Source organism: Hyaena hyaena, unplaced genomic scaffold (assembly GCF_003009895.1).
Source record: "Hyaena hyaena isolate Hyena2069 unplaced genomic scaffold, ASM300989v1 scaffold_33, whole genome shotgun sequence".
Classification (NCBI taxonomy): domain Eukaryota; kingdom Metazoa; phylum Chordata; class Mammalia; order Carnivora; family Hyaenidae; genus Hyaena; species Hyaena hyaena.
Window position 1 is genome coordinate 4,386,839 of NW_024080666.1, and position 27,548 is coordinate 4,414,386.

Here is a 27,548-nt window from a genome sequence, read left to right on the forward strand (position 1 = left end):
TCGGCCCCAGCCCTAGAAACAGTCCTACGGTTCTTTGGGTTTTTTTAAGAATCATGTTGTCTGGTTTTGTTTGTTTCTTTTGAGTTTTATAAGTTCCTTATATAAATAATGGATATGAATCCTTTTTGGACAAATGTACTATAAATTTGTTCTATTCTGTGGCTTGCCTTTCACTCTCTCATGGTGGCTTTTGATGGAAACACAAGCCCCTACGTGCAGTTGGTTGTCTTCTGTGACAATAGGATACCAAAAATTTCCCCATCTTTATACTCCTTTGTTCCTTTACCAGGAACAGACCCTTTGAGTCCCTTACCTCACATTAACTTATGAAAATTCAAATCTTGATGGTATCCACCCAGCCCTTGCTTTGATGCAGGCCAGAGCTCCTCACCCACCACGTGACTAACCCTTGGCCACTTCAGGCTCCTCTTTGATGTTTGTCCCTTGTATTCTATTCCTGTCCTGTCCTGACTTTCTCCTCCATTCCTCAATCTACTCAGCTTCCAACTAAGTGACAAAAATCTAGCCACTTATTTTGACATTGACTTGGCAGACCCAATGAAACAGCCTTCTCCTGCCCTCTGGGGCTTTCATACCGTGGCTTCTGCTTGGTCAGGTTCTGGTCCAGGGATCCCATCTGGCTTTAGCTACCTGGCCAGTACTCCCACCAAGTTTGCCCCTGCTTCCTGGAATGGAGGGAGCAGACTATGGGGACTGAAAGAAAAATTGGTAGCGCTATTGATGATCAGAGAGAGTTCACTGAACTCCCTAGCTGGGTCCATCATTGTCTAATCCACGAGCGTATATGAGAGAATATCAGTCTTTTTTTCCCTCCTTTTCTTTTCTTTTTGAGAGAGAGAGGGTGCAAGTAAGTGGGGGGCAGAGAAAGAGAGAGAGAGAGAGAAACCGAAGCTCACCTGAAGCAGGGCTTGAGCTCACCCGATGTGAGACTCGAATTCACAAACCATGAGATCATGACCAGAGCTGAAGTCAGATGCTTAACTGACTGAGCCACCCGGACGCCCAAGAGAATGTCAGTCTTACCTTGCAGTGCTTTGCAATCTTCTTGGGGAGGTAAGATATCCAAGAGGAACATAAGGATATAAGAAATTACAGAACATAAGGACATAAGTAATACATTATTAGGGGCTTGTGTGTGTGATATGGGTGACAAGTTCCAGAGATTCGAGAAGTGAGAAGACAACAAGGGCTGGAGAAGTTGGGCAAGTGGTGATGAGGTGGAATTTTAGCAGGAGGAAGAGTAGCCCAGGTGGCTGGTAAAGTGTGAGCAAAGATGGTGTGACAAGACTGGGAAGAGCCTGATGGGCTAGCGCTGGGGGAGGGCAGGAAGCTGCGCGAGGAGATCAGAAAGGTCAGCACAGAGCCAGAGCCAGGAAGTTCTTGAAAGTCAGGCAGGGGTGTTTGGGACTTCATTCCAATGGGCAATAGGGAAACTTGGTAGCTTTGTGAGGAGAGGAGAGATGCAAAGAAAGCAGTGTTTTGTTTTAATTTTTTCAATGTTTATTTTTGAGAGAGAGAGGGAGCTAGGGAGGGGCAGAGAGAAGTAGACACAGAAGGCAAGCTGCAGGCTCTGTGCTGACAGCTCAAAGCCTGATGTGGGGCTTGAATGCAAAAACTGGGATCATGACCAGAGAAGTCAGATGCCTAATCAACTGAGTCACTCAGGTGCCCTTGTTTTTTGTCTTTTAAAAGCTTTTTTATTTTTATTTTTAAAATTTTTTTTATTTTTTTGAGAGAGAACCACCCAGGTGCTCCAAAATATAAGTGCATTTTAAATTTTGGTGACATGACCAAATTTCTCTATATAGGGATTTTCAAGTTTTACATGCAAGAGTGTCTATTTGGCCACTACTCTGTACTATCAAACTTTTTGTTAGGAAAAGTGCATTTAATGACTTTAGAAAGTACTTCTGAAATGTGAAGTTAAAAATCAAGATTCAAAATTTTATGTACAACAAATGTGTATTATTGGAAGAAATTATGCCAAAAAATTACCAGCAGTTATCTTTTTTTTTTTTACAAATAGTTTGTCAAGTTGGTTTCCATATAACACCCAGTGCTCATCCCCACAAGTGCCCTCCTCCATGCCCATCCCCCCTCCCCCCCCACACCCATCAGTCCTCAGTTTTTGTTAGCATTCAAGAGTCTCTCATGGTTTGCCTCTCCCGCTTTCCCCCACTATTTCCCCCCTTCTTCTCCCCCATTGTCCTCCGTTAAGTTCCTCCTAATCCTCCTATACGTGCAAACATACCTTCTCTGCCTGACTTATTTCGCTCAGCATAACACCCTCAAGGTCCATCCATGCTGCTACACATGGCCAGATTTCATTGTTTCTCATTGCCATGCAGTATTCCATGGTATAGATAAACCACATCTTCTTGATCCATTCGTCCGTTGATGGACACTTAGGCTCTTTCCATGTTTTGGCTATTGTGGAGAGTGCTGCTATGAACATTGGGGTACATGTGCTCCTATGTCTCAGCATCTCTATATCCCTACCAGCAGTTATCTTAAGAGTCATTTACTTTTCTAAAGTATTGATCATTTAATTTTATTATTTCAAAATTGCTGTAGCAGTGTTAATTTAACTTTGTCAGCAAAATTTCTCCAGTTGGTTTTAGACCCTTATACAGTACTTGTCTTTTTACTCACAACACCTTGTCTAGGAGATGATTTTAATAAGTGTGAGGAATGAATGAGTTATAGAGTAAATCCTTGGTTTGTGAGCATAATTCATTCCAGAAACATGATTGTATTCCAAAGCACTTGTATATCAAAGCAAATTTCCCATTAAGAAATTTTCCATTAAGAAATAATGGAAACACAGATGATTCTGTGATAAATACAAAATAATAAATCAAAATATAAAGACAAATTAACCTGCACTTATCTTTGAAAACCTTCATGACTGGGTGAAGGAGACAAGATAGAGAAGGGTTATTGTGTAGGAATCACTGCTATCTATTGGCTTCATGGAATCTTTTTCTGCATGGGGGCCACTGTATACACTTGCACAGATGTTGACCACAGTACAGTATTAATAAACTCTTGTCACATACTGTATTTAATGTAATTGGCAGTAAGACAGCAGAGGAAAGGGTCTATATCTGCATGCAGCCTGACCTAGAACGAAGCAAAGCATTCCTAAGCTTACTCTTGGGAAAAGCCAAGGACTGTCCATAGGTACTTTGAAGTGACAAAAAATACACTAGTGCCAGTTGTGCCAGTTGTGAGCACTTTCCAACATCCTGAAAAATAACGGATTTTTGCCAAACACACGGCCTGAGACTGAGCAAGCATCCGAGCATGGAAGACTATACCCACTATTCTATATATAGAGAGAGAACTATTGGCTCAGTATAATCATGTGGTTCGGCATCACATATTACTCATATGGAGACATTGCTCATTTATCAAGTTAAAATCTTTGAGAAATGTTTGCTCTCTTGTGAAACACTTGCAGAACTAGTCACTGGCAATCCACGATTTTCCTCAATTTTCTGTGGAGAAGCATTTGCAATTTTCAATCCTGCCACCAGGTGGTAGAAGAGAGTTAAAATTCAGGGATCTTTGGATCCAGCATTATGTACCATCAAAGTTTGGAAGACTTTCGAAGACTTAAAAAAATATATACATTAAAAGTTAAAACTTAGACAAATAGAATTGTGTCCAAAATATCTGCCCTGAGGTGCCTAGGGGGCTCAGTCAGTCGAGTGACTAACTCTTGATTTCGGCTCAGGTCATGATCTCACAGTGATGGGCTAGAGCCCTGCGTGGGCTTTGGTGCTGAGTGTAGAGCCTGCTTATGATTCTCCCTCTCCCTGTGTCCCTCTCCCCTGCTTGCATGCTTTCCCCCACTCTTTCTCTCAAAATAAATAATAAGAAATAAAGTATGTGCTCCAAAATATTAAAAACTTCCGGGAAACATCTTGGTACCGTCTTTCTTCAGCCTCTTTCATCTCCCCAGCTGGTGCTATTTCTTGTCTCTCTTGCAGTTTCGCCTTCCTCCTGGTGTCCACGGAGGCCTCTCCTGTCTCCCGATGGTGCTGCCTGACTCCCCTTCCTTCTGACCTCACTGCTTTCCAAAGAGATGAACAACCAGATGAATGGCTGTGTAGCCTTGGAGTGACCCCGGGCTGGAGGCCATCTCTTCATCTTCCTAGTTGTGGATAACTCTGCTGGTGGGATTTCATCACAGTGGGACCCGGGTGGTTACCAGGCAGAACCTTTTAGCTGTCCTTCAAATGGCCCCAGAATTGCCCTTTCACTGTGTCTGGACAGAGGTAGAACCTGCGAGAGAGGCAAATGCTTGCCTTTCCAGGCCTGTGGTTACAGGTGGCCATCAGCACTCGGTCTTGGTACCCTTGACCTTCATCTTCTCCTCCTTGAGCACCTACTCTTTGCCCAGGGTGGATTTGCTCCAGGAGTGACATCTGTCTTTGGCCCTGGCCCTGTTTGGAAGGGCAGAACTTCATATAAAAATAAATAAATAATTTTAAAAAATGAAAAAAAAAAAAAAACACAACAGAACTCCACCCGGTTCTTCATCTGTTTAATACCCTGAGATCTTGGGCAAAACGTTCAAGCCTCTGTCTGCCACAGTTTTGGCTCAGAGCCTGTAGTATGGAGCAGTCCTTTGTCCCAAAGTACCATATTACTACCAAGGAGGGATGAGTCTGACTTTTCCTGGGGTTATGGTGTGTCCTTAGGGAGGCAGAGTGCATAGAGAGGAAGGAGGCTCTGGCTGCTGCTGGAGTGTGCTTGGTGGAAAAGGGTCTGGAGTCTTGAGAATGGGGAGCAGGTCGGAGAGGAGCTGAGCTCTTGCAGGCCTTTAAAAGGCTCCACTAAGGGACATAGAGTCAAGGGCTGACAGTATTAATGGTGTTTCTTGACTTTTAAACTAAAACCTGCTCAGGGGCTGATCTGTAGCGGGTGCATCTGGATTCGTACTCAGGACTCCCTGAAGCGTCTGCACGTCACGTGACCACTAGCATCGTCAGTCCTCGAGCACTGCGGACCTGACCTCCGGTCCCGAGACCACCCTCTGATCAGGTGGGGCTCCATCCAGCACCTTGCTGGGCCAGGATTTCTCCTCGAGGAATTCGGTCGAGGGAGGAGGGAGCACGTAGGCGGGAAGGGAGCCGAACTGGGAAGGCGGCAGGACCAGTTCCTTGCAATCCTCGAAGGCTTCCTGCATGAGGGGACAATTCCCGGCTCCCTGATTGCGGGTTGCGGGACGCGGCGGGGCTTTCCCTGGGTGCGCGCGTGGGCGCTGAACGCCAGTGACCCGCGAGGGGGAGGGGGAGGAGGCCTAGGCGGAGCAGTGGTGTGCCCTGGGCCGGCGAAGCAGGGCGTGGCTTAGGACCCGGGGCACCTCCCCGCGGCCCCGAGACTCCCCGGCCGGGCTGCTCCGCCGCCTGCTGTCACCCTCCGGCCTCCTGGCACCTACCCGCCGCTCCGCTCTGCTCTGGGCCCTGGCTACGCGCGCCGGCCATGACGGGCGCACTGTTCAAGGCGAACTTCTGGGTAAGTCCGCGCAGCTTGGGGACCTTCCCGCTGCCGTGTTCCCTCCCTGCCCGGCCCCCAGCCCGCCGCGCGCCCTCGGGTCCCCGGGTCGCGTCCCCGCGCCGCTGCCGTCCGGGCGGCAGCGGCGCGGGGTCCCCAGTATCACCGCCGAGGATCCCGAGACCCAGGCGAGGGGCGGCGTGTCCCGGGAGAGGGGCTAGTGCCCCCGAGGCTGCGCCAGGCGCGGGTCTGGGGGGACCTGGGTGAGCTTTGCCGGCCGACTCGGCAGGCACCCCCCAGGGATCGTCTTCTCCAGGTGCGTCCCAGCCTTGCCCCGCAGAAGTTTGCCTTGTTCCGGGAGCCCCCTCCCCAGGTCTTAGCCCCAGCCCAGAGCTGCTGGCGGCGTCCAAGGGCTGCCTGGCCCCCTTCCTCCTCCCAGACCCCTTCCCCCAGTCCTGGCACTCCCCGGGGGCCCCTCAGGGGGTCTGTAACCCCTCTTTCGGAGGAACTGCCCTCATCCCTTTAAGGCGGGAGCGGGAAGTCAGCACACCTCCAGACTCCTTACTTCGGATCCTGCTTGCCTGCGTCGGCTTCCCGGCTGCCTGGCCAGCCCCTGTTCTCGTCGTGGGCTGCTGGGCGGAGAAGCCTGGCCCTGTGGCCTCAGGGACCCAGTTTGGATACCGCTTTGTGACGCCCCCTATTCCTGAAGGTTTTGAAGTTCCCCTGGGGCGCCGCCCACCTGCACGTCCCATGGCCCGCATTGTGGGGAATAGTAATCCAGAGACCTGCCTTCCCCCTCCTCGCGTTGTGACACTCAGTTTTCAGATCTCAGTCTAAATGTCACCTCTTCAGGGAAGCCTTTCCTGATTGTGCCCAATAGCCCCTATCACTAGTTCACACGTCACACGTTCTGTTTCTTCGTAACATTTGTCAGCATGTGGGTTTGAACTGGGGAGACTGCAAGCTCATGAGCATCTTGGGACAGCTACTGAGCCGACTTTGGGGCCAGTGGGGCCAGTGCCCCTTACACGAGGCTGATGCAGGGTGGGTGCAAATCGTTGCTGACTGAGTAAGCGCATCTGTGCAGCGGAAGGGGCCTGTGGCGGCGTGAGAGCCGCAGCCTCCGTCCTCAGACCGGTCCAAGCCACCGATGCTTACCTGCAGGAGTGGTTGGGGCCAAGGGCAGAAATGAGGTCTGGGCTGCGTAAAGGTCAGCGGGGAAAGAATCTTCTGTTTATACTTCTTCCCTTCCTCTGGCCTTCTACTTTCGGAAGGTATCTGAGATCCTGAGAGATATTTTGCAAAGGTATCTTTCCCCTCCAATTTTCTGTATACTTTACGTCAAATGATGGAAACAATAATAGCTGACATTACTGTGCACACTCGGTGACTGCACACCTGTTCTTTTTTTTTTTTTTATGGTGACTTTTATCCTTATTTTTTTATTTTATTTTATTTTATTTATTTATTTATTTATTTTATTTTTTTACAAATAGTTTATTGTCAAATTAGTTTCCACATAACACTCAGTGCTCATCCCCACAAGTGCCCTCCTCCATGCCCATCCCCCCCTCCCCCCCACATCCATCAGTCCTCAGTTTTTGTCAGCATTCAAGAGTCTCTCATGGTTTGCCTCTCTCCCTTTCCCCCACCATTTCCCCCCTTCTTCTCCCCCTTGGTCCTCCGTCAAGTTCCTCCTAATCCTCCTATACGTGCACACATATGATATTTGTCCTTCTCTGCCTGACTTATTTCGCTCAGCATAACACCCTCAAGGTCCATCCATGTTGCGACACATGGCCAGATTTCATTGTTTCTCATTGCCATGTAGTATTCCATGGTATAGATAAACCACATCTGCTTGATCCATTCATCTGTTGATGGACACTTAGGCTCTTTCCATGTTTTAGCTATTGTGGAGAGTGCTGCTATGAACATTGGGGTCCATGTGCTCCTATGCCTCAGCATTTCTGTATCCCTTGGGTAAATTCCTAGCAGACTGCACACCTGTTCTAAATGCTTACACACACTACTCATTTCAGCCTCACAACTACCCTCTGAGGCAGCTTGCTTACTATCTCATTTTACAGATGAGAACTGAGTGGCAGACTGTTAAGCAACAATCCCGAGCTGCTAGAGCTGTTAAACAGTGGGGCAGGACTCTGCGCGGACCCAAAGTTCTGTGAATCCTCGGTGAGGCTGGGGCCCAGCGAGATTGTCCCAGCACTGCTGTCTGCGTGGGTCCTTTGTAGAGCCAGAAGTAGATGATGGGTCATCATTTGACCCTTCGTGTGACTATCTTTCTCCTCCAGCTCTAGTCATGAGCCTCCGGAGGGTAGTTGCGGGGTGTTACCATCAGCTGAGCCCTCAGCACTGCATGGTGCCTTACATGTGAATGCTTGGGAATCAGGCAGACGGGATTGTTGGCCAGGCCTGGGAGCAAATGGGCAGAAAGGAACCTGCTGGAGACCTCCTGTGATGCCTCCACCCACTCGGGATAGAGGAGGCAAGGCTGTGGTTAGCAGAGAGGGGAATAACTTTCATGTTTCAAGGACAAGAAGGTTGTGATCAGATATGGTTGAAAACTTTGGAAGCACAAGTGGGTGTCATCTGACTGAATTTAATAAATATTTATGAAATACCTTTTCTGTATAAGGATTTCTAATTGAGATGGCATTTGCAGAGGTGAGGTCACCACCTTGGTTGGCAGGTATATTCCCATGAGGAATCAAGGTAGGGAGGGCAGGCTTTGGCCTCAAGTTTGTGGAGGAGGAAGGGGCGGGGTTAAGAAGAGTCTAGCAGGAGCCATGGAAACTGGGCCCGGGGGGTCTGTTCCAGAGCGGTCGCCATAGGGAAGAGAAAGGAGGAGATGAGGGAGGAGGAGTAGGGGGTAGTAGAGGTCAAAGCCACAGGGCAAAGCAACCAATTGAAGGTGAGCAGTAGAGGAGGGGGTGCAGGGGCTCAGGGGAGGCTCCATGTAATAGGAACTGGAGAATGAGATGGGGGCCCAGAAATAAGGAAGTCAGGAGGCGGAACTGGTTTGTGGGGAGAGAGGGAGGAAGAGGAGGAAGAGGAAGAGCCGATATTAACAATATTTAACCACAGGGGTAGCAATGGCAAGGACCAAGGCCAGCAGCACCCTGAAATCTCCAACCCAGCCCTTGCCCCCACCCACCCGCCAGCACCAGGCCAGGATTAGTGGGCATGGGAGGTCTTGAAAGGGGGAGGGTCCTGGTAAGGGGACAGGGTACGAGGCAGCAGGGTTTGGAAGTATTCTGTTTCAGTAACCAGGGCAAACATGGCAGTGAGTGCTCTCTGATGTCTGGTGGTCAACATGCTGAGGGCACTGGGCACATTCAGGGTGCTATGGTAGTAGACTGGTGGTCAGCATTCTAGGTCTCAGGGGCTGGTATGAAGGAGATGGCCCTGGCCCCTGTGAGCTGTCTGGGTGAGAGAGTACAGAGAACAGCATGAAATACCGAAAGGCATTGGTTACCAGTGGAGGCTGTGAGGTGGACTGGCTGGGGCTGAATCCCTGTTGCGCTCCTGACTAGCTGTGTGACTTTAGGTGGCAGGTTACTTTAACCTCCCTCCTCCCACCCCACCACCAAGCTTCAGTGCTTCTTCCTCATTTCCATGAAAATGGGATATTAACCACGTCTACCCCATCAGAGTTTAGTACAGAGATTAGCCCGGTGGGTGGTGAGTCCCTGCGATTGTCAGCTGTTATTACTGTCAGCACAGAGGTGACAATTAAAGGCAGTGGTTGACAGTCACTCAAGAAGAAAGAATGAAAAGATAGGAAGTTCCCAAGGAAGCACTCTTGAATAATACCTTTGTTTAGGCAGGAGAGGAGAGAGGACAGAGAAATAAAGACAGACATGTAGGGATACAACCAGGAAAGGGCTGTCACACGCCCGAGAGAGAAATGTTCCATAGAAGTGGAAAGGCCTGTGGTCAAATTAAGTAGGTGTTCCAGAAAAGGTAGGAGTCAGTACACACTTTGTACATAATCTTATTCAAATGTCCCATGGAAATACTTTCCGTGGATCTGTTTGAAAGAGAATACTCAGTGTTCTTTATTAATATTTTTAAAACATTTTTAAAAGTTTATTTATTTTGAGAAAGAGGAGGGAACATAAGCGGTGAGGGGCAGAGACAGGGAGAGACAGCAGTCGGAACTGAACCCACTGAGTCACCCAGGCGCCCCTACTCAGTGCTCTTTAAAATTGGGATCGTCCCATGGGGCGCCTGGGCGGCTCAGTTGACTGAGCGCCGACTTAGGCTCAGGTCATAATTTCACGGTTCGTGAGTTCGAGCCCCACGTCAGGTTTGCTATTGTCAGCACAGAGCCTACTTTTGATCCTCTGTTCCCTTCTCTCTGCTGCCCTTCCCCCAATTGTGTGTGCTCTTTCTCTCTCAAAAATAAATAACACATTAAAAAAAATAAAAATAATGACCCCTAACTGAGTTTGCCCGATGTGAAGCACATAGGTGTATTGTTTCTTTCCCACCCTTCCTTACACATACCCAATTTGTGCCTGCATGGTTAAGCAGTGCTGTGTAATTTATCATGTTAATGTAAATACTACCTTGCCAGAATAAGAGTGACCATGGATGTGGATTCCAGAACTCCAGGGAAGCAACTAGGACACAGTAGAGGAAAAATCCCAGTCTTTGACAGAATCAATGTCTTCCAGATGTGGGCATGCACAGGTGAGATAGAACCTGTTCCAGAAGAGATAGAAGTCCTCCCACTCTAAGAGATTCTCATGCTCCTCACTTGGGTATGCAACCCAACCTGTCTCTATACATTGTCTACATCCTAATTTTGATCAGGGCTTTCTGATTCTCAAAGTGCCTGGTCTAGGCCAGCTTCCTAGGCTCCGTCCCAGCCCTCCCCTGTGACCTCCCCTGTGACCACAGTAGGTAGGGCCTCTCTGTTCGGCCTGCAGAGTGACTAGGGGAAGTCTTGGGGCTGTTGGAATTTGCTCGTTGTCTTACTGTGGACCCAGGGCTGTCCCTCTGCTCCAAATCTTTGGTCAGTGTGGAATCTTGTCATCCTGGGGCCTTCCTAGAACTTGGGCATGTGCCATATCAGGCTTTGCTCAGTGACTTTTCCTGTACAGTGACCTACATCGGTATGGGAAGCTGCTTTTTTTTTTAATCTTAAGTAAGCAGGTAAAACCAGGTTATCATGCTGACTCCATGTGCTAGTTTATACAATGTGTAGGGTGCTGCTTTATGTCTTTAATACTCTCTCTTGGGAAACGGTCCCTAAAAACTTACCACAGGGCTATTATGTATTATTTTCTCTAGTGGCAAAAGGCAAGGTAAAGTTATTGACAATTACCCTTCTGTAATTCATTCTTCTTAGAGCAGCCAATGGGATCTATCTTTAAAATAATTATCGAAAGCCTTTTTTCTTGTTTTATCTTCTTAAACATTTAAGGGGAGGCATGGGGCCTCTCTTTAAGGAAAATAAAAAATTACAGCGTTTTTCAACATCATTGTGCAGAAACTTGTATTCTTCTGGTAGTTACCACCACTTTACAAAAAAATGTTTATACTGCTTTTTCTTGCCAGAGCAGTTTTAAAATTATCTGTTGAGTTACTGCTCTAATCAAGATTTTAGCTTCCTTATGTCATCACCTCTATTTCCCTGTAAAATTATGTCACTAATCTTAACTTTTTATTTAGAAACGAATTTCTAAGTGTATTTATTTTGAGAGAGGGAGGAGGGGCAGAGAGAGAAGGAGTGAGAGAATCCCTAGAAACCCAGGCACCCCTAGAAACAATTTTAAAGTTACAGAAATCTTGAGAGTGTAAAGAATTCACATATACTATTCACTCAGATTCTCCAGTATTTTTATTATTATGATTTTTTAAAAAATTATTTATTTATTTATCAAAAATTTTTTTTAATGTTTTTATTTATTTCTGAGAGAGAGAGAGAGACAGCGTGAGCAGGGGAGGGTCAGAGAGAGAGGGAGACACAGAATCAGAAGCAGGCTCCAGGCTCTGAGCTGTCAGCACAGAGCCTGATGAGGGGCTCAAACCCACGAACCGTGAGATCATGGCCTGAGCTGAAGCCTGACACTTAACCAAGTGAGCCACCCAGGTGCCCCATGACATTGTTTTTCTTTACCTGAGCTACAAATCTCCTATTTTAACAAAAAGAAGAGATTTAAATAAGAGGAGTTGTTTGTTAGCTTTATAGTTGCAATTTATTTATTTTTGAGAGCAAGAGAGAGAGAAAGAGAGAGCAGGGGAAGGCAGAGAGAGAGGGAGACACAAAATCTGAAGTAGGCTCCAGGTTCTGAGCTGAGAGCACAGAGCCTGATGTGGGGCTCAAACTCACAAACTGTGAGATCATGACCTGAGCCGAAGTTGGACGCTTAACTGAGCCTCCCAGGCATCCCTTTAGTTGTAATTTTTAAAAATATGAAACTAATAAAGGGGCACCTGGGTAGCTCAGTTGGTTAAGTGTCTGACTCTTGACCTTAGCTCAGGTCTTAATCTCAGGGTCATGAGTTCAAGCCTCATGTTGGGTTCCATGCTAGGCAGGGAGCTTACTTTATAAATCAATCAATCAAACCATTAAAAATTTCTAACTAAATAAACAAAGATGATTTAAGTTAATTAAGTCCTATATTCTTTCCAGGAGTTTTAATTAATTAATTAATTAAATTTAAATATTTAATTTGAGAGGGGTGGAGAGGCAGAGAGAGGGAGAGAGAGAATCCTAAGTAGGCTCCATGCTCATGCGGGGCTGTATCTCACAACCATGAGATCACAACCTGAGCAGATATTAAGAGTCGGATGTTTAACTGACTGTGCCACCCAGGCACCCCTGAACTCATATATTGTGAAAACCCATGAAGACGGCAGAACCATACAGCTCGCTCTAGAAAAGTCAGGCAACAGAATTCGTGATATTTTCAATACCAATATTCACATAGCTGCTGTGAGCCTTACAGCCTCTCAAAACAAGGGCTTCGTCACCTGTCTCAGAGTTGTGGCATTCCTATTTCCCAAACAACACATGTGTGAGCTAAGTAGGAAAATCAGGCTTCTCAAAGGTATAGTAGACTGGTGGCTTGTTTGTTTAAACTTGCTTTCTGGAATTAGCTCTACTTTACTTTGCATTTTGGGCTGAAGTTTAGCCAAGTGTCAATAGGAGATTATGACATACCTGATAGATGTTTGTTCTTCCTGAGAATAGGAAAGCTTTTCCCCAGGGGACCTTAATGCCCCTGTCTTAAATTCTTTGTACTATTAAAAAAATTTTTTTTAAATGTTTTGTTTATTTCTGAGAGAGAGAGAGAGAGACAGCATGAGCAGGGGAGGGTCAGAGAGAGAGGGAGACACAGAATCAGAAGCAGACTCCAGGCTCTGAGCTAGCTGTGAGCACAGAGCCCGATGAGGGGCCCGAACCCACGAACTGTGAGATCATGACCTGAGCCTAAGTCGGATGCCTAACCGACTGAGCCACCCAGGCGCCCCTTCTTTGTACTATTTGTATGTGTAAGGAGGCTAAGAGAAGCCCAGGGCAATCTTAAGCCCCAGTGCACAATCCATGACATTCATTATTCTCTATCTTTGGGAACTATTAAAACTTAAAACTATTAAAACCTTAAAACTCTCTGTTCAAATATGGCTGTTTCATTAGCATCGACTAGGTCACAGTGGATTACATTTATAGATTAGAAACCAGTTGAAGGCTTCTTTTTTTCTTTTTTCTTTTTTTAAGTTTATTTATTTATTTTGAGAGAGAGAGAATCCCAAGCAGGCTCTGTGCCCCTTGTGTGGAGCACAATGGGGGGCTTGAACTGACAAACTGTGAGATCATGACCTGAGCTGAAATCAAGAGTTAGTTGCTCAACCGACTGAGCCACCCAGACACCTTGAAGACTTCTTTTTAAAACAGAAATGATCATAGGTAACTATTTTTGAAAGTTAAACAAAAGAGTACTCTTAGATATTAAATACTCACTATTCTTAAAAAAAAAAAAGCTGTGATGACTTTAAATGTTTTTTTCACAGAAGACCATTCACTTTTTACACATACTATTTTTTATGGGGGTGGATTACAGTTTCAAGTACTTTTATAAACCCTCAAGAATGACACTAAAATTCTCACCTAGCTCAAGGACATAACCGTTTTCACAACTATATTTTAGCAAAGAGAGAGAGAAAAAAAATAAAGAACAAGAAAAGTTTTAAGGGCAGCGGAAGGCTGACCCCTGCCTCACACCCACAAAATTCACACTGTGAACCATAGCCACACAAAACTACTTGCTATACTCCAACGTGGGTGGGGCATGTTCCCTTGGCCCCCTCCCCAGGCCTTTGCATTGACTTTTGCTCCTGCAGAAGTCAGGTCTTGGTTAGGAGGGTTTCTGAAAGCCCATTGTATTTCTTCTTCTTTTTTTAAAAAATTTTATTTATTTATTTAAGTAGTCTCTATACCCAACATGGGGCTCCAACTCATGACCCCAAGATTAAGAGTCGGTAGTTTTTCCAACTGAGCCAGCCAGGTGCTCCAGCCCATTGCATATTTCTAACAGTATACTTATCACTCAGTATTTAATCACCATTTTCTTTGCCTGTCTTCTTTACAAGGCTATTGTCGCCTTTTGTCCTATTCACCTCTATGTCCCGAGAGCTTGACACAGTTCTGAGAACAGAGTATATGTTCAACAAATGTTGAACATGTGAAGAAGTGAACACGGAAATCTCACCTATTTGATGTAAAAAAGAAAAAAAGGCATCCACTGCTCTTTACCACCCACCCCCTTCTTATGTGTATGTAATATTCAGGGCCATGCAACTGAATTCCATATTTAACTAGTTGTGTTTCCTTTTCATTTTTTTAGTCTGATACTATATATTTTTTTATTGTGGCAAAAGAGCTATCACTTAAAATTTGCTGTCTTAATCATCTTAGTGAACATCTTAGTGCATTGGTGTTAAATACGTTCACAGTGTTGTGCGATCATCACCGCCATCCGTCTCCAGACCTGAAGAACTGAAAGTCTATACCCATCGAACAAACTCCCCATCTCCCTTACCCCAGCCCCTGGCAGCTATCGCATTTCTGTCTCTATGATTTTGACTGGTCTAAGTACCTCATATAAATGGAATCGTAGTCAGTGTCAGAATTTCCTAACTTATATTGTGTTATATTATATTTCCTATCATATTAATAAATATATTAACTGACATTCCATTGTGTGTGTATACTACACGTTGCATATCTGTTCATCTGTAGATGGATACTTGGGTCACTTCCACATTTTAGCTCTTGTGAATAATGCTGCTATGAACACAGGTGTGTGAATATTTTTTCAAGACCCTGCTTTCAGTTCTTTTGGGCATGTGCTCAGAAGTTAATTGCCAGATCATTTGGTAACCCTATTTTTAATTTTTTGAAGAACTGCCATATGTTTCCAACAGCAGCTGCACCATTTTACATTCCCACCAGCAGTATGGAAGGGTTATGGTTTTTCCACATTGTCATCACCACTTTGTTGTTTTCTGGGGTTTTTTTGATAGTAGCCATCCTAAAGGTCTGAGGTAGTATTGTAGTTTCATTTTGCAATTCTCTAACGGTTAGTGGTGCTGAGCATCTTTTCATGTGCTTGTTGGCCATTTGTATATTTTCTTTGGAGAAATGTCTATTTAAGTCCTTTGCCCACTTTTGAATCAGGTTGTTGTTATTATTGTTGAGTTATCTGTGTATTTTCTGGATATTAACCTTTCTAAAAATCAGATATATAATTTGCAAATATTTTCTCCCATTCTCCGGGTTGACTTTTTACTCTGTTTTTAGTGTCTTTTCCTGTACAAAATTTTTAAATATTCATGAAGCCCAATTTGTTTATTTTTTCTTTTATTACCTCTGCCTTTGGTGTCTTATCCAAGAAGCCATTGTCAGATCCAGTGTCGTGAAGTTTTTGCCCTATGTTTTCTTTTAAGAGTTTTATTGTTTTAGGTCTTACATTTAGGTCCTTGATCCATATTGAGTTAATTTTTTTTTTTAATGTTTTTTATTTATTTCTAGGAGAGAGAGAGACAGTGTGAGCAGGGGAGGGTCAGAGAGAGAGGGAGACACAGACTGAAACAGGCTCCAGGCTCTGAGCTGGCAGTCAGCACAGAGCCCGACGCGGGGCTCGAACCCACGAACCGCGAGATCATGACCTAAGCGAAAGTCGGACGCTTAACCGACTAAGCCACCTAGGCGCCCCTTGAGTTAATTTTTGTATTTGGTATTAAGTAGGTGCCCAACTTCATTCTTTTGTGTGTGGATATCCAGTTTTCCCAGTACCATTTGTTGAAAAGACAGTCTTTCTTCTATTGAATGGTCTTGGCCCCCTTGTCAAATGTGATTTAACCATGTATGATCATCTGTATTTCTGTTCTATTCCAAAGGCCTGTCTTAATGCCAGTACCACACTGTTTTGGTTACTGTGGCTTTCTAGTAAGTTTTGAATTCAACAATTGTGAGTCTTTCAGTTTTGTTTTTCCTTTTCAAGATTGTTTTAGTATTCAGGGTCCTTTGAGATTCCATATGAATTTTAAGATGGGCGTTTTTATTTCTGTGAATTATTCACCTTTATCAGAGACTTTTTTTTAAACCAGAGACTCTTTTTAAAAAAATTCTCCAGCATAGTAGGTATATTTTAAAAGTCCTCTTTACTCTCATCCTCCTCTGGAGACCCCCTTTTTGGAGCCCTCTGTCCTTTGTCCTAGTCAGGCCTGCTGCACACCTGTTACCCTGGCCTTTCCTTCAGTGCTCTCTTGAGTCAGAGCCACTGTTTTCCAGATCCTATGTCACTCAGAGAGCTCTCAAAAACATAAATGAGTTCATATCCTTCCCCTGCTTAAATTCCTCCAGTGGCCTCTCATGGTACTTGGAGTCTAAAAGTCTGACCATGGCCTACACAGCTCCGCCAGCCCCAGACTAGCCTGCCCCTCTGCGTGTATCACTTACCTTCTCCTGCTCATCAATTCTACTGTGGCACTTCTAGGTCAGTTACCAGATGATGAATTATTGTTTCTGACCAGCCAATTTGCCTGTTCCTATGGCATCCTGTGCCCATAAGACAACCCATGATACTGTAATTACCTCTTTAATGTCTGATTTCCATGACCATACGCTCCATGCGATGGGTCTGACTTGTTCAGAACTGTACCCCCCACATCTAGCATGGTGCCTGGCTTGCAGCAGACCCTCAGCAAACGAACTGACGCTCATCCAAGTCGATGCTCCATCTTCACACTCCCTTTTGGTGGCTTCTAAAGAGCCTGTTCTACTATGACTGGCTGGTTGTCTTGTGCTTGGGAGAATGCTGTCATCAAGGATGGGCTCTGGCTCTACTGGAAGCCTTATGCTCAAGGAAGGGCACAGAGCAAGGTCCACACACTAAGTGCTGACCACATGGTGAGAGGCCCTGTGACCAAGAGAGAGAACACAACACTGGTTAGAGAGAGAGGAGCATTCTGGTTTGAGTGGCCAAAGCAAGATGGGTCAAAGTCCGAGTGGTGGTCATAGCCCTCGAGGTGGCAAAAAGGATAACAAGGAGAAGAAAAAGAAATATGGACTTCCTGTACCAACTAGAGTGGAGAAAAAGAAGAAGAAAACAGGGGGACCAGATGCTGCCAGCAAGCTGCCACTGGTGACACGTCACACTCAGTGCAGGTTAAAATTATCGAAGGTAGAGAGAATTAAAGACTCTCTTCTCATGGAGGAAGAATTCATTAGAAATCAGGAAAAAATGAAGGCTTTAGAAGAAAAGCAAGAGGAGGAAAGATCAAAGGTAGATGATCTGAGGGGGACCCCAATGTCGGTAGGAACATTGGAAGAGATCATTGATGACAACCATGCCATTGTGTCTACATTTGTGGGCTCAGAACACTACGTCAGCATTCTTTCCTTTGTAGACAAGGATCTTCTGGAAGCAGGTCCTGCTCAGCCACAAGGTGCATGCCGTCATAGGGGTGCTCATGGATGACACAGATCCCTTGGTCACAGTGATGAAGGTAGAAAAGGCCTCCCAGGAAACCTATGCTAATATTGGGGATTGGACAACCAAATCCAGGAAATTAAGGAATCTGTGGAGCTTCTTCTCACTCATCCTGAATATTATGAAGAGATGGGGATAAAACCCCGAAAGGGGGTTATTCTCTATGGTCCACCTGGCACAGGTAAAACCTTATTAGACAAAGCAATAGCAAACCAAACCTCAGTAACTTTCTCAAGAGTGGTTGGCTCTGAACTTAATCAGAAGTATCTAGGTGAAGGGCCCAAACTCGTTTGGGAATTGTTTTGAGTTGCGGAAGAACATGCACCATCTATCGTGTTTATTGATGAAATTGATGCCATTGGAACAAAAAGATGACTCAAGTTCAGGTGGTGAGAGAGAAATTCAACGAACAATGTTGGAACTATTGAACCAGTTGGATGGATTTGATTCAAGGGGTGATGTGAAAGTTATCATGTCCACACACCGAATAGAAAGAAACTTTGGATCCAGCACTTACCATACCAGGCCACATTGACAGGAAAATTGTGTTCCCCTGCCCAGTGAAAAGATTAAGAAGTGTATCTTTCACATCCACACAAGCAAGATGACGCTGGCCGATGGTGTACCCTGAACAACTTGATCATGGCTAAAGATGACCTCTCCGGGGCTGGCATCAAGGCAATCTGTACAGAAGCTGGTCTGATCACCTTGAGAGAACAGAGAATGGAAGTAATAAATGACTTCAAAAAAATCTAAAGAAAATATTCTTTATAAAAAACAAGCAGGTATCCCTGAAGTGACCACATTTGCCTTCAAGGAAATGGTCAAGAAGATGCCGACTCCTTGGAGGGAAGAGGTTGGGGTAGGTACCCAGAGGAACCCATGTTCCAGTTGATCTTTCTTAGCAAAACCTCCAGTGTACCGTTTTGAGCCTGATGCATATGGAGGATGCCCACTGGGATGCCTTCATCTGTTGGCCACGTGCAGTGCTCTCCCCCAATAAAGTGAGCTCCTCCTCAGACCAAAAAAAGAAAGAGAGAAAGAGAGAGAGAGCATTCTTCCCTAATCATCACACCATCTGAGGCAATTCAGCTCAACTATCTGTGAAGTCCTGAGCAGCAGCCTTGTAGAAGCTGCTGTGGGTCACAGAGACATGAGACATTTCACCTTCTAGCGTCTGTTATCTACTCAGTGAGATGAGTCTCCTGTGCTATTTAAAGATAGGAGACTATTTAAACAGGTTTTTAATATTAGCATAATAAAATAAAGGACATTAAAAATATATTGTTAGTGATTTGGTACTTTTCCCCATTTTTCCTTCCATGCATAGGTAGAATCATACTGTATGTACTATTTGGGTACTGTATGTACCCAAATAATAAGTAAAATATAAGTATAAGAAAGTATCAAAAGTATAATTTATCTATTGCTATCTACTTTTCTCAACAATCATTAAAATATCATAATTGATAAAACTTTTCTTGCTGGTTGACATTTATATAATTTCTGAAGTTGTCTATAATAAATAATGTGCTGCACATTTTAATTTATTTAGGATATTTAAAAATTGGAATCTTTGGGGCATCTGGGTGACTCAGTTGTTTGAGCATCTGACTTCAGCTCGGGTCATGATTTCAGTTTGTGAGTTTGAGCTCCGTGTCCAGCTCTATGCCAACAGTTCGGAGCCTGGAGCCTGCTTTGGATTCCGTGTCTCTCTCTCTCTCTGTCCTCCTCCCCCATTTGTGTTCTCTCTCTCTCTCAGAAATAGATTAAACATTTTTAAATTTTTAAATTAAATTTTAAAATTTTAAAAATGTTTAATCTATTTCTGAGAGAGAGAGAGAGACAGCATGAGCAGGGGAGGGTCAGAGAGGGAGACACAGAGTCCAAAACAGGCTCCAGGCTCTGAGCTGGCTGTCAGCACAGAGCCAAACGCTGGGCTCGAACCCACCAACTGTGAGATCATGACCTGAGCTGAAGTTGGACGCTCAACTGACTGAGCCACCCAGGCGCCCCAAACATTAAATTTTTTAAAAAAAATTTTAAAAAAATGGAATCTTTAAGTATCTGTTTCTGGAAACTCATGAAGGAACCTGTCACTGCCCAACTGTTTTAGTATGTTTCTCTGATGAGATCACTCCCTCTCTTCTTACTGTGTTAATTTCATACCTTTTCCACGCTACTCAGACCTCTACTTCCTTCCCATATGCTTACTCTGTTTTGATGATCTTGCTTCTTCCTCCATGGAGAAGCCGGACACCAGCTGGTGAAAGCTCATTTACCTTCTGTATAAGTAGGATTAGGTTCAGCCATGAGTAACAAAAAAGCCAAAACAACAGTGGCCTAGACAAAGACAGTGTTTATTCCTATCTCACACACACAAAGTCCTCAGCCAGTCATTTGAGAGCTGGCGTGGCCACGACCCACACTTCTGCCTGCTTACTCCAGCTGTACTTGGTTCAGTGCCTGGTACATCATGAATCTGAAGTAGGCAGGCTGGGTCTGAGGACCCAGAGGGGGTCACACAAGACCAGCCAAGAGGGTCCTTGGCTTTGTGCAGGATAGAAATCAGCACCCAGCTGGCTTAGTTGGAAGAGCATGCAACTGTTGATCTCGAAGTCATGAGTTCAAGACCCATGCTGGGTGTAGAGATTACTATAAAAAAAAAAAAAAAAGGAAAGAAATCAAATGAAGTGAGAGGAAGTGAGGAAGTGAAAGCAGAGTTTATTGAATACCGCAAGTAAAAGCTTATAGCAGATTGAGTTTCTGGGAGACTTGGAAAAGAAAGGAGAGTGAATCTCTCCATTGCTTGGGGTTAGGGACTTATATTGGAAAGGGTTTCAAGGTACGTGTTCCTTCAGGAATCCAGGCCAGGGTCTCCTCAAAGGCAAGTATCAGGTGAATAATAGGTGCTATTTCATATATCACTGAAGGTAGGGGGGTTGATGTCAGCTTCGCCAGAGGTTGGTTTGAAGCTAATGTTCTGGGACATGTTTGGGATTCAGTTCTTAGATGATAAGGTGTTTGGGGGCCTAGGACAAGAATCAGGGAATGATTAACTTTCCTGCTTCTCTCTTGGAGTGGGCAAGGTGAAATACAGAACATGAGTTAAGGGGGCCTAGCAGAGAAAGAGCAGAGATGAGACTTCTTAAAAATGGAGCTACTCCATTTCCCTATCTCAGATTCATAGTACTATCTGTTGAATGAAAATGCTATTCATTTACAGTAGGACATTTAAAACCTTTCGATATATACAAAAAATGATTTCCTAGAGGGCAGATACATTCTCAGTGCCCCCAATAATATCTAAGGTACTAGTTTCACTACATCAGTCATGGCCAGTGTGGTTTCTTCCCTGCCCATTTAATAAGCAAAAACAGGTGCCTCTCTAAACTTGCATTTGTGTTTTTATCACCGGAGAGAGTGAACCTTTGTTTATTTTCTTGTTCTATTTCCTCTTTTATGAATTGTTCTATTTCTTTCCTTGTGCTTTACTTATGAATCAATATAAGCTTTAAAAAATGATAAAGGTATTCTTTGTCATTTACTAGAAATATTTAAATGCACATTCGTTTACCTACATATGTCTGTGCATACATATGTGTGTTGTGCATGTAATTCACATGTTCTGGCATCCAGTAAATACAGTGTGCAGTAGTGAGGGCGGTCCTGAGACACTCAGGCTTCTGTGTCAGACCTTCCTGGGTTGGAATCCCAGCTCCGCTTCTTTTAAGCTGAGGGGTATGCCTTGTTCAGATTACTCAATTTTCCTAAGTTTCGTGTCCTCCTCTGTAAAATGATCATTATGCTTAAAATGTATACGTATTTTGAGAATGCTTTGTACAGTCAAGTGTGTTAGAGCTAATCTTTTGTGATTTCATCTATTGTATACCAAAGTTTAAGAACTTCTCCCATGTCTGATAAACATTTAATTTGTTTTCTTTGAACTTTTCTAGAGTTAAAGTTTTACTCAATATTGAATCATCTTTTTCGATGATCCCCAGGTGTTCTGACATTTGCATAAGCTGGAGATCTGTGTGGGCCTCTAAAGTCAGGAGAAGATTGACCCCGGCCCTCAGTGGGCCTACACTTTTCTTAGGAGACAAACACACATGTATGATGGGAAGTAGGCTGACCTGCCCTCCCCACTGGAAAAGGCATGGGTTAGCAGCGTAGGATTATGCAGTAGGCCCACCTGGGTGGGTGCCATGGGCCACCAGTCCCTAAAAAGTGCTAAGATGGCACTGGGCATGTGATAAGATGGGGAAATCTGTGTTTCTAGAACACCTCAAGGAAGGGTAAGGCTTGGTACAGGGCTGGAAGGAATACTTAAATAAGCTGCTTAGGGTAGGGGGACCGAGCCCTCTACTCACCTGCGGGCCCTGCTTGAATGACAACGGCTGATAGATTGATGCCCTCTGACAGGCTGGAGCCTGGGATCGGCCTTAGTTTTGCTGGATGACGATGCAAGAGGCAACACTGTGGAAACAGCATAGTCGTTCCTCTCCACTCTTGTCTTATGGTGCCGACCTGATTCCACTCCAATTTGAACACTCGTTTTTCTATTTAAAGAATAGCTGCTTGAAGTGACAGGTTCATAAATGACCACAAATGTCTGAAAACCCTAGAAATACGGTCCCTTTACTGCTCTAGGTCTTGGTTGCCCTGCTTGGCAGCTGCTCTGAGGATATATTCCTTTTTAACCTAACACAGACACTAAGCTTTCTCCATCCCAAGGCAGCCAGGTCCTGAACAAGGGGTCCAAAAAGCCCTTAGCTCTCTGGGATTAAAATTATTTCTCTAGGCCTTTGTCAGCACTTCTACTGATGGTCAGATCTGGAGATCTGAATAGTTGACCAGTCCTGTGGGTTGTCCCCAGCTCAACCTTCTTCATCCAGCTGCCCTATGTTAACACCTACCTGTTTAATCAGGATTCCCCATGTGATTCCTGCCAGAAGAGTGGTTGGCTTTGATTCTGACCAGTCATTGTTCAGGGCCACCATCTTGACCCACAGGCTTCTCCCTGGCTGACACCGGCTGTATTGCCCTTTCCTGGGCTGCATGGAAATATCCTAGATATCCTTTGCTCTGAGTCAAAGGCAGCAAACGTGATGCAGATCAAGGCACCCGCCATTGAGCCATGTGGCTGCTTCTGCAGACACCGAACTGAGGGGCCCCAGGACCCAAGGGCTCAGCAAGCTAGAAGCCTGTCTGCTCTCCAGGGCAAAGAAACTCCTGTGGACGGGGTTTCAGATCGGGAAGCTGGAAATACCAAGGGGCCCAAGAGAGGCTGAGGGTGTTAGATTGCATTTATTCAGATGGAATTGTGAATGATTTCCTGGGAACAGGAAGTGGGGAGGGAGAGGCCATCAGCCAAGGGTAGCTGCAGTCCTCCGGATGTGGCTCCATATCATTTGGGGTCTACACCCCGCACTACCTCAGACTAAGTGAGTGCCTTGCCCAAAGCCACTCAGCTAACCACTCTGAGCTTGAGCTTCCTGTTGTACAATGAGGACAGTACTCTCTGGCCAGCCTAAAACTAGGACCGTTCTGTGTGTCAGATGATAAGATAGATTATAATTGTTGGGTTTTTGTTATTTTTTTAAAATTTATAACATTTATCATTGAGAAACAATGGAAGGGCAGAGAGAAGGGGACACAGAATCCGAAGCAGGCTCCAGGCTCTGAGCTGTCAGCACAGAGCCTGACATGGGGCTCCAACCCACGAACCCTGAGATCATGATCTGAGCTGAAGTCGGACGCTTAACTGACTGAGCCACCCAGGTGCCCCAAGATAGATTATAGTTGTGTTAAAGAGGTAGAACTATCAGTAATGCATTTGTATGTCAATATTGTAGCATTTTTTTGCAGTTAATTTTAAAGATTGAGATATTTAATGAAAATGAGTAGAAAACTTTAAAAATTTTTAAGGAATTGTTGGAACAAGTAAAATATAGTCCCTAATCCCTAAAAATTGTGATTTACAGCAAGTAGCAGGAAAGGTATTTGTAATATATTAATGTAGAAAAAGTTACATCAATTTGTAAAATAAGACCTCCTCATTTTTTTTTTTTTTATGTTTTATTTATTTCTAGGAGAGAGAGAGAGAGACAGCGTGAGCAGGGGAGGGTCAGAGAGAGAGGGAGTCACAGACTGAAACAGGCTCCAGGCTCTGAGCTGGCAGTCAGCACAGAGCCCGACGCGGGGCTCGAACCCACGAACCGCGAGACCATGACCTAAGCGAAAGTCGGACGCTTAACCGACTAAGCCACCCTGGCGCCCCTAGACCTCCTCATTTTTTTATGTTTATTTAAGAGAGAAAGAAAGCATGAGTGTGTGTATGAGGGGGGCACCTGACTAGCTTAGTTGGTTAAGCGTCCGACTTTGGCTCAGGTCATGATCTCACGGTTCGTGGGTTCGAGCCCCACGTTGGTCGTTGTGCTGACAGCTCAGAGCCTGGAGCCTGTTTCAGATTCTGTATCTCCCTCTCTCTCTGACCCTCCCCTGCTCATGCTGTCTCTCTCTCTCTCAGAAATAAATAAAAAACATTAATAAAAAAATTTTTTTAAAAGAAAGCATGGGTGGGGGAAGGGCAGAGAGTGAGGGAGAGAGAGAAAATGGAGCATAATTTCTCCATTTCAGGGTCCTTAATGTAAGCATATCTGCGAAGTCCCTTTTGCCACGTAAGGTAATGTATTTACAAGCTCCTAGGATTCTGACTTGGACATCTTTGGGGGCCATTGCTCTGCCTACAGCATAGGGTGATTAGATAGTCACTCCATGTGTTTGGGGGACAGAGTGATCACTGGGGGCTTCTCTGAAAAAATGACACTTGAGCTGAGATGTGAAGGATATGGTCCAGCCAGCCTTCCAGAGGATTGAAACAAAACAGGAAGGCTGGAAAAGGCCTGGTATGTTTGAGGAACAGAAAGATCAGTGTGGCTTCAGCAGGAAGCAGGCCAGATTGCTGAGAATCAGTTTGACAAAAGCCAGTTTGCTGAAATGATCAAGTCACTAAAATCCTGTTTCTAGTAATTACCTAGAAAGTAACGCATGCTGTGTTATCAAGAGTAGTTTCTAGAATTTTTAAAATTATGGGGTGCCTGGGTGGTCAGTCAGTTAAGCGTCTGACTTCGGTTCAGGTCATGAAAACACGGTTCGCGGGTTCGAGCCCCACGTCAGGCTCTGTGCTGACGGCTCAGAACCTGGAACCTGCTTCAGATTCTGTAGTTCCCTCTCTCTCTGACCCTCCCCTGCTCACGCTGTTTCTCTCTCTCTTTTAGAAAAAAAAAAACATTAAAAAAAGAATTTTAAAAATTAACAAAATTTCTTATTTCGTGCAGTTTTAGGTTTATAGAAAAATTGAACAAAAGTGCAGAGTTCCCATATTGCTCCTCCCCACCGCAGTTTCCCCCAGTATTAATATCTTGGATTAGGGTGGTACATTTATTACTCCTGCTGCACCAATATGGGTACATTATTATTAGCTAAAGTGCATAGTTTATATGGTTCACTGTGTTTTATAGGTTTGGACAAATGTGTTGTCATATATCCTCCATCATAGTATCATACAGAATTGTTCCACTGACTTGAAGAATCCCCTGTTCATCCTTTCATCCCTCCTTCTGAACTTGTGACAACCACTGACCTCTATATTGTCTCCAGTTTTACTTTTTCCAGAATGTCACATAGTTGGAATCATACAGTATGTGGCCTTTTCAGATTGGCTTCTTAGCAATATGTGTTTAAGATTCTCCATGTCTTTTTGTGGCTGGATACCTCACTTCCTCCTAATGCTGAATAATGTTCCCTAGTGTGGATATACCACAATTTGTTTATCCATCTACCTACTGAAGGACATGTTGGTTGCTTCCAATTTGGCACAGTTAAGAATAAAGCTGGATAAAGAAGATGTGGTTTATATATACAATGGAGTAGTACTTGGCAATGGGAAAGAATGAAATCCTGCCATTTGCAGCAACGTGGATGGAACTGGAGGGTGTTATGCTAAGTGAAATAAGTCAGTCAGAGAAAGACAGATACCATATGTTTTCACTCATATGTGGATCTTGAGAAACTTAACAGAAGGCCATGGGGGAAGGGAAGGGGAAAAATAGTTATAAACAGAGAGAGGGAGACTCTTAAATACAGAGAACAAATTGAAGGTGGATGGGGGGTTAGAGAGAAGGGAAAGTGGGTGATGGGCATTGAGGAGGGCACTTGTTGGGATGAGCACTGGGTGTTGTATGGAAACCAATTTGACAATAAATTATATTAAAAAAAGTATAAAGCTGGTATAAACATTCATATGTAGTTTGTATGGACACAAGTTTTCAGCTCACTTTAGTTAAAATATGGTTTCAATTAATCAGATTTATTGGTCTAGTTCAAATGAATGTCATTTTAACATGTGTTTCATATCTAAGATGCCGGAATATCCTCTGTGCTCAAAATTCATGCAAAATGCTCCTTGGATAAGGCTGGGTAAGAAATCAGTGGGTTAGAGGGGAAAAGTCAGTGCACTTAGGAGAATAGGTCCTGGAAGGAAAACTTCCTATTTGCTTCTAGAATTCTGACATTTAAGATATGTGTTAAATCTGAAATTTAAATATGTAAGACATTCTCATTCCCAAAAGTCATGGACCCAAAGTGCAGAAAATCCAAAACATACTGAACTTGGGCTGGCCTAGTGACATGGCAGTGGTGAAGCCAAAAATAAACTAAAAGTAAAATTTAAACAAATCTAAATAAAAATTTTGAGGAAAAAAAACCCCTCAAAGACAACACAAATTGTCATCAGTTTATTATAGAGTCACTAGGAACAAGTAGAAAGAAGAGTCACATATTTCCGGGGTCAGGGAAGGCTGAATCACTGAGACATGAAGGGTGAGTAATTTTCTGGAATAAAAAAGAATGTGTTACTTGGTATTATCCCTACAACCAAGTTTAATCGTCCTGATGGGCACATTTGGAGATTATTGGATTTATTTGCATATTGTTGGTTGGGTAACACTTTTTGCATTAATGTACTTCTGTTCATGTTAAGAATATAATGATCAGTCAAGTTGTAACATAGGCCTCCATTCCATCATTTGTAAAACGATGGAAATGAATTATGTGGTTGAGTTCTAAGATGCTAGAATGCTGTGGGAAAGTAAATAGACTCTTTTGATTACCTAGAATGTTTAGGACATGGGATATTCTGCTTAATTCCACTTTCTGATCAATTGATAATTAACCCTGATTCGTTTTTGGTTCGAAATTTGTTAGAAATTACAAATCCACGTTTGCCTTGGTGAATCCACATCCAGAGAATGTAAGAGAATTTTTTTGAGGATTCTTCTGATTTAGGTGCTGGGGTTTCAGAAATGGAGATGGAAAAGATTAAAGATATTGAATAGGGATGAATATACTTTTATGTAGAAAAAGTTGTTTTCATCGGCATTACTTATTTTCTATTAACTTGCAGTTTCTTGACTTCAGGTACATTTTCATGGAAAAAATCCAATCAGTTGACTCTCTGGATTACTGGAGTATAAGATAAGGCGTTCAGTTGAGGTTTCCCAGTTAGTGGCTGGGAGGTGCATCCCAGACATTAGTTCTGCAGGGGTGTGGCTGCTCAAGAATCATCATCGCAGTTATGTAGTGTCCGAAGACTTTGAGATTTATTCTCCTTTGAGTATTTGGTTTGCCTAGTGAGTGAACCAGGGCATAATAGATAGAGACTAAAAACCTTCAAAATTGTATTTCAGTGGGTATGTGACATAAAGGGTGTCAGAGGCTGAAGGGAATTGTTATGGACTGGGCTCCAACTTCCGATGTGGAGCCAGAGGGAATACATGTCAGCTAGTGTGGTGACTTTGGACATTTCCTTGAGCTTGACCTACTTTGGATTCCTGGCTTAGTTCTCCTATTTGCTTTGACAGTGGTGGTTGTTCGTTGGGTATTTGATCTGGCTGGCTTTCTTGGCTCCGCTGGCTGGACTGCTGGGGC

At 44.2% G+C, this 27,548-nt stretch overlaps 1 protein-coding gene and 1 long non-coding RNA gene across 2 annotated transcripts in view; one reads left to right on the plus strand and one right to left on the minus strand.

The window, feature by feature from the left end:
* Positions 1-4,560: 4,560 nt before the first annotated feature.
* LOC120229680 lies at positions 4,561-6,152 on the minus strand. Its single transcript, XR_005527809.1, has 2 exons — positions 6,092-6,152; positions 4,561-5,212 (listed from the first exon to the last, which is right to left on the minus strand). It is a non-coding gene; the product is annotated as an uncharacterized LOC120229680 (long non-coding RNA).
* The window catches only part of PSTPIP2 (proline-serine-threonine phosphatase interacting protein 2), a 76,073-nt gene continuing 53,933 nt past the window's right edge, over positions 5,409-27,548 (plus strand). Inside the window, exon 1 of the mRNA XM_039228825.1 lies at positions 5,409-5,547. Within this exon, the coding sequence (XP_039084756.1) occupies positions 5,515-5,547 (33 nt within the window). The 5' untranslated portion in view covers positions 5,409-5,514. The remainder of the gene's footprint in view (positions 5,548-27,548) is intronic.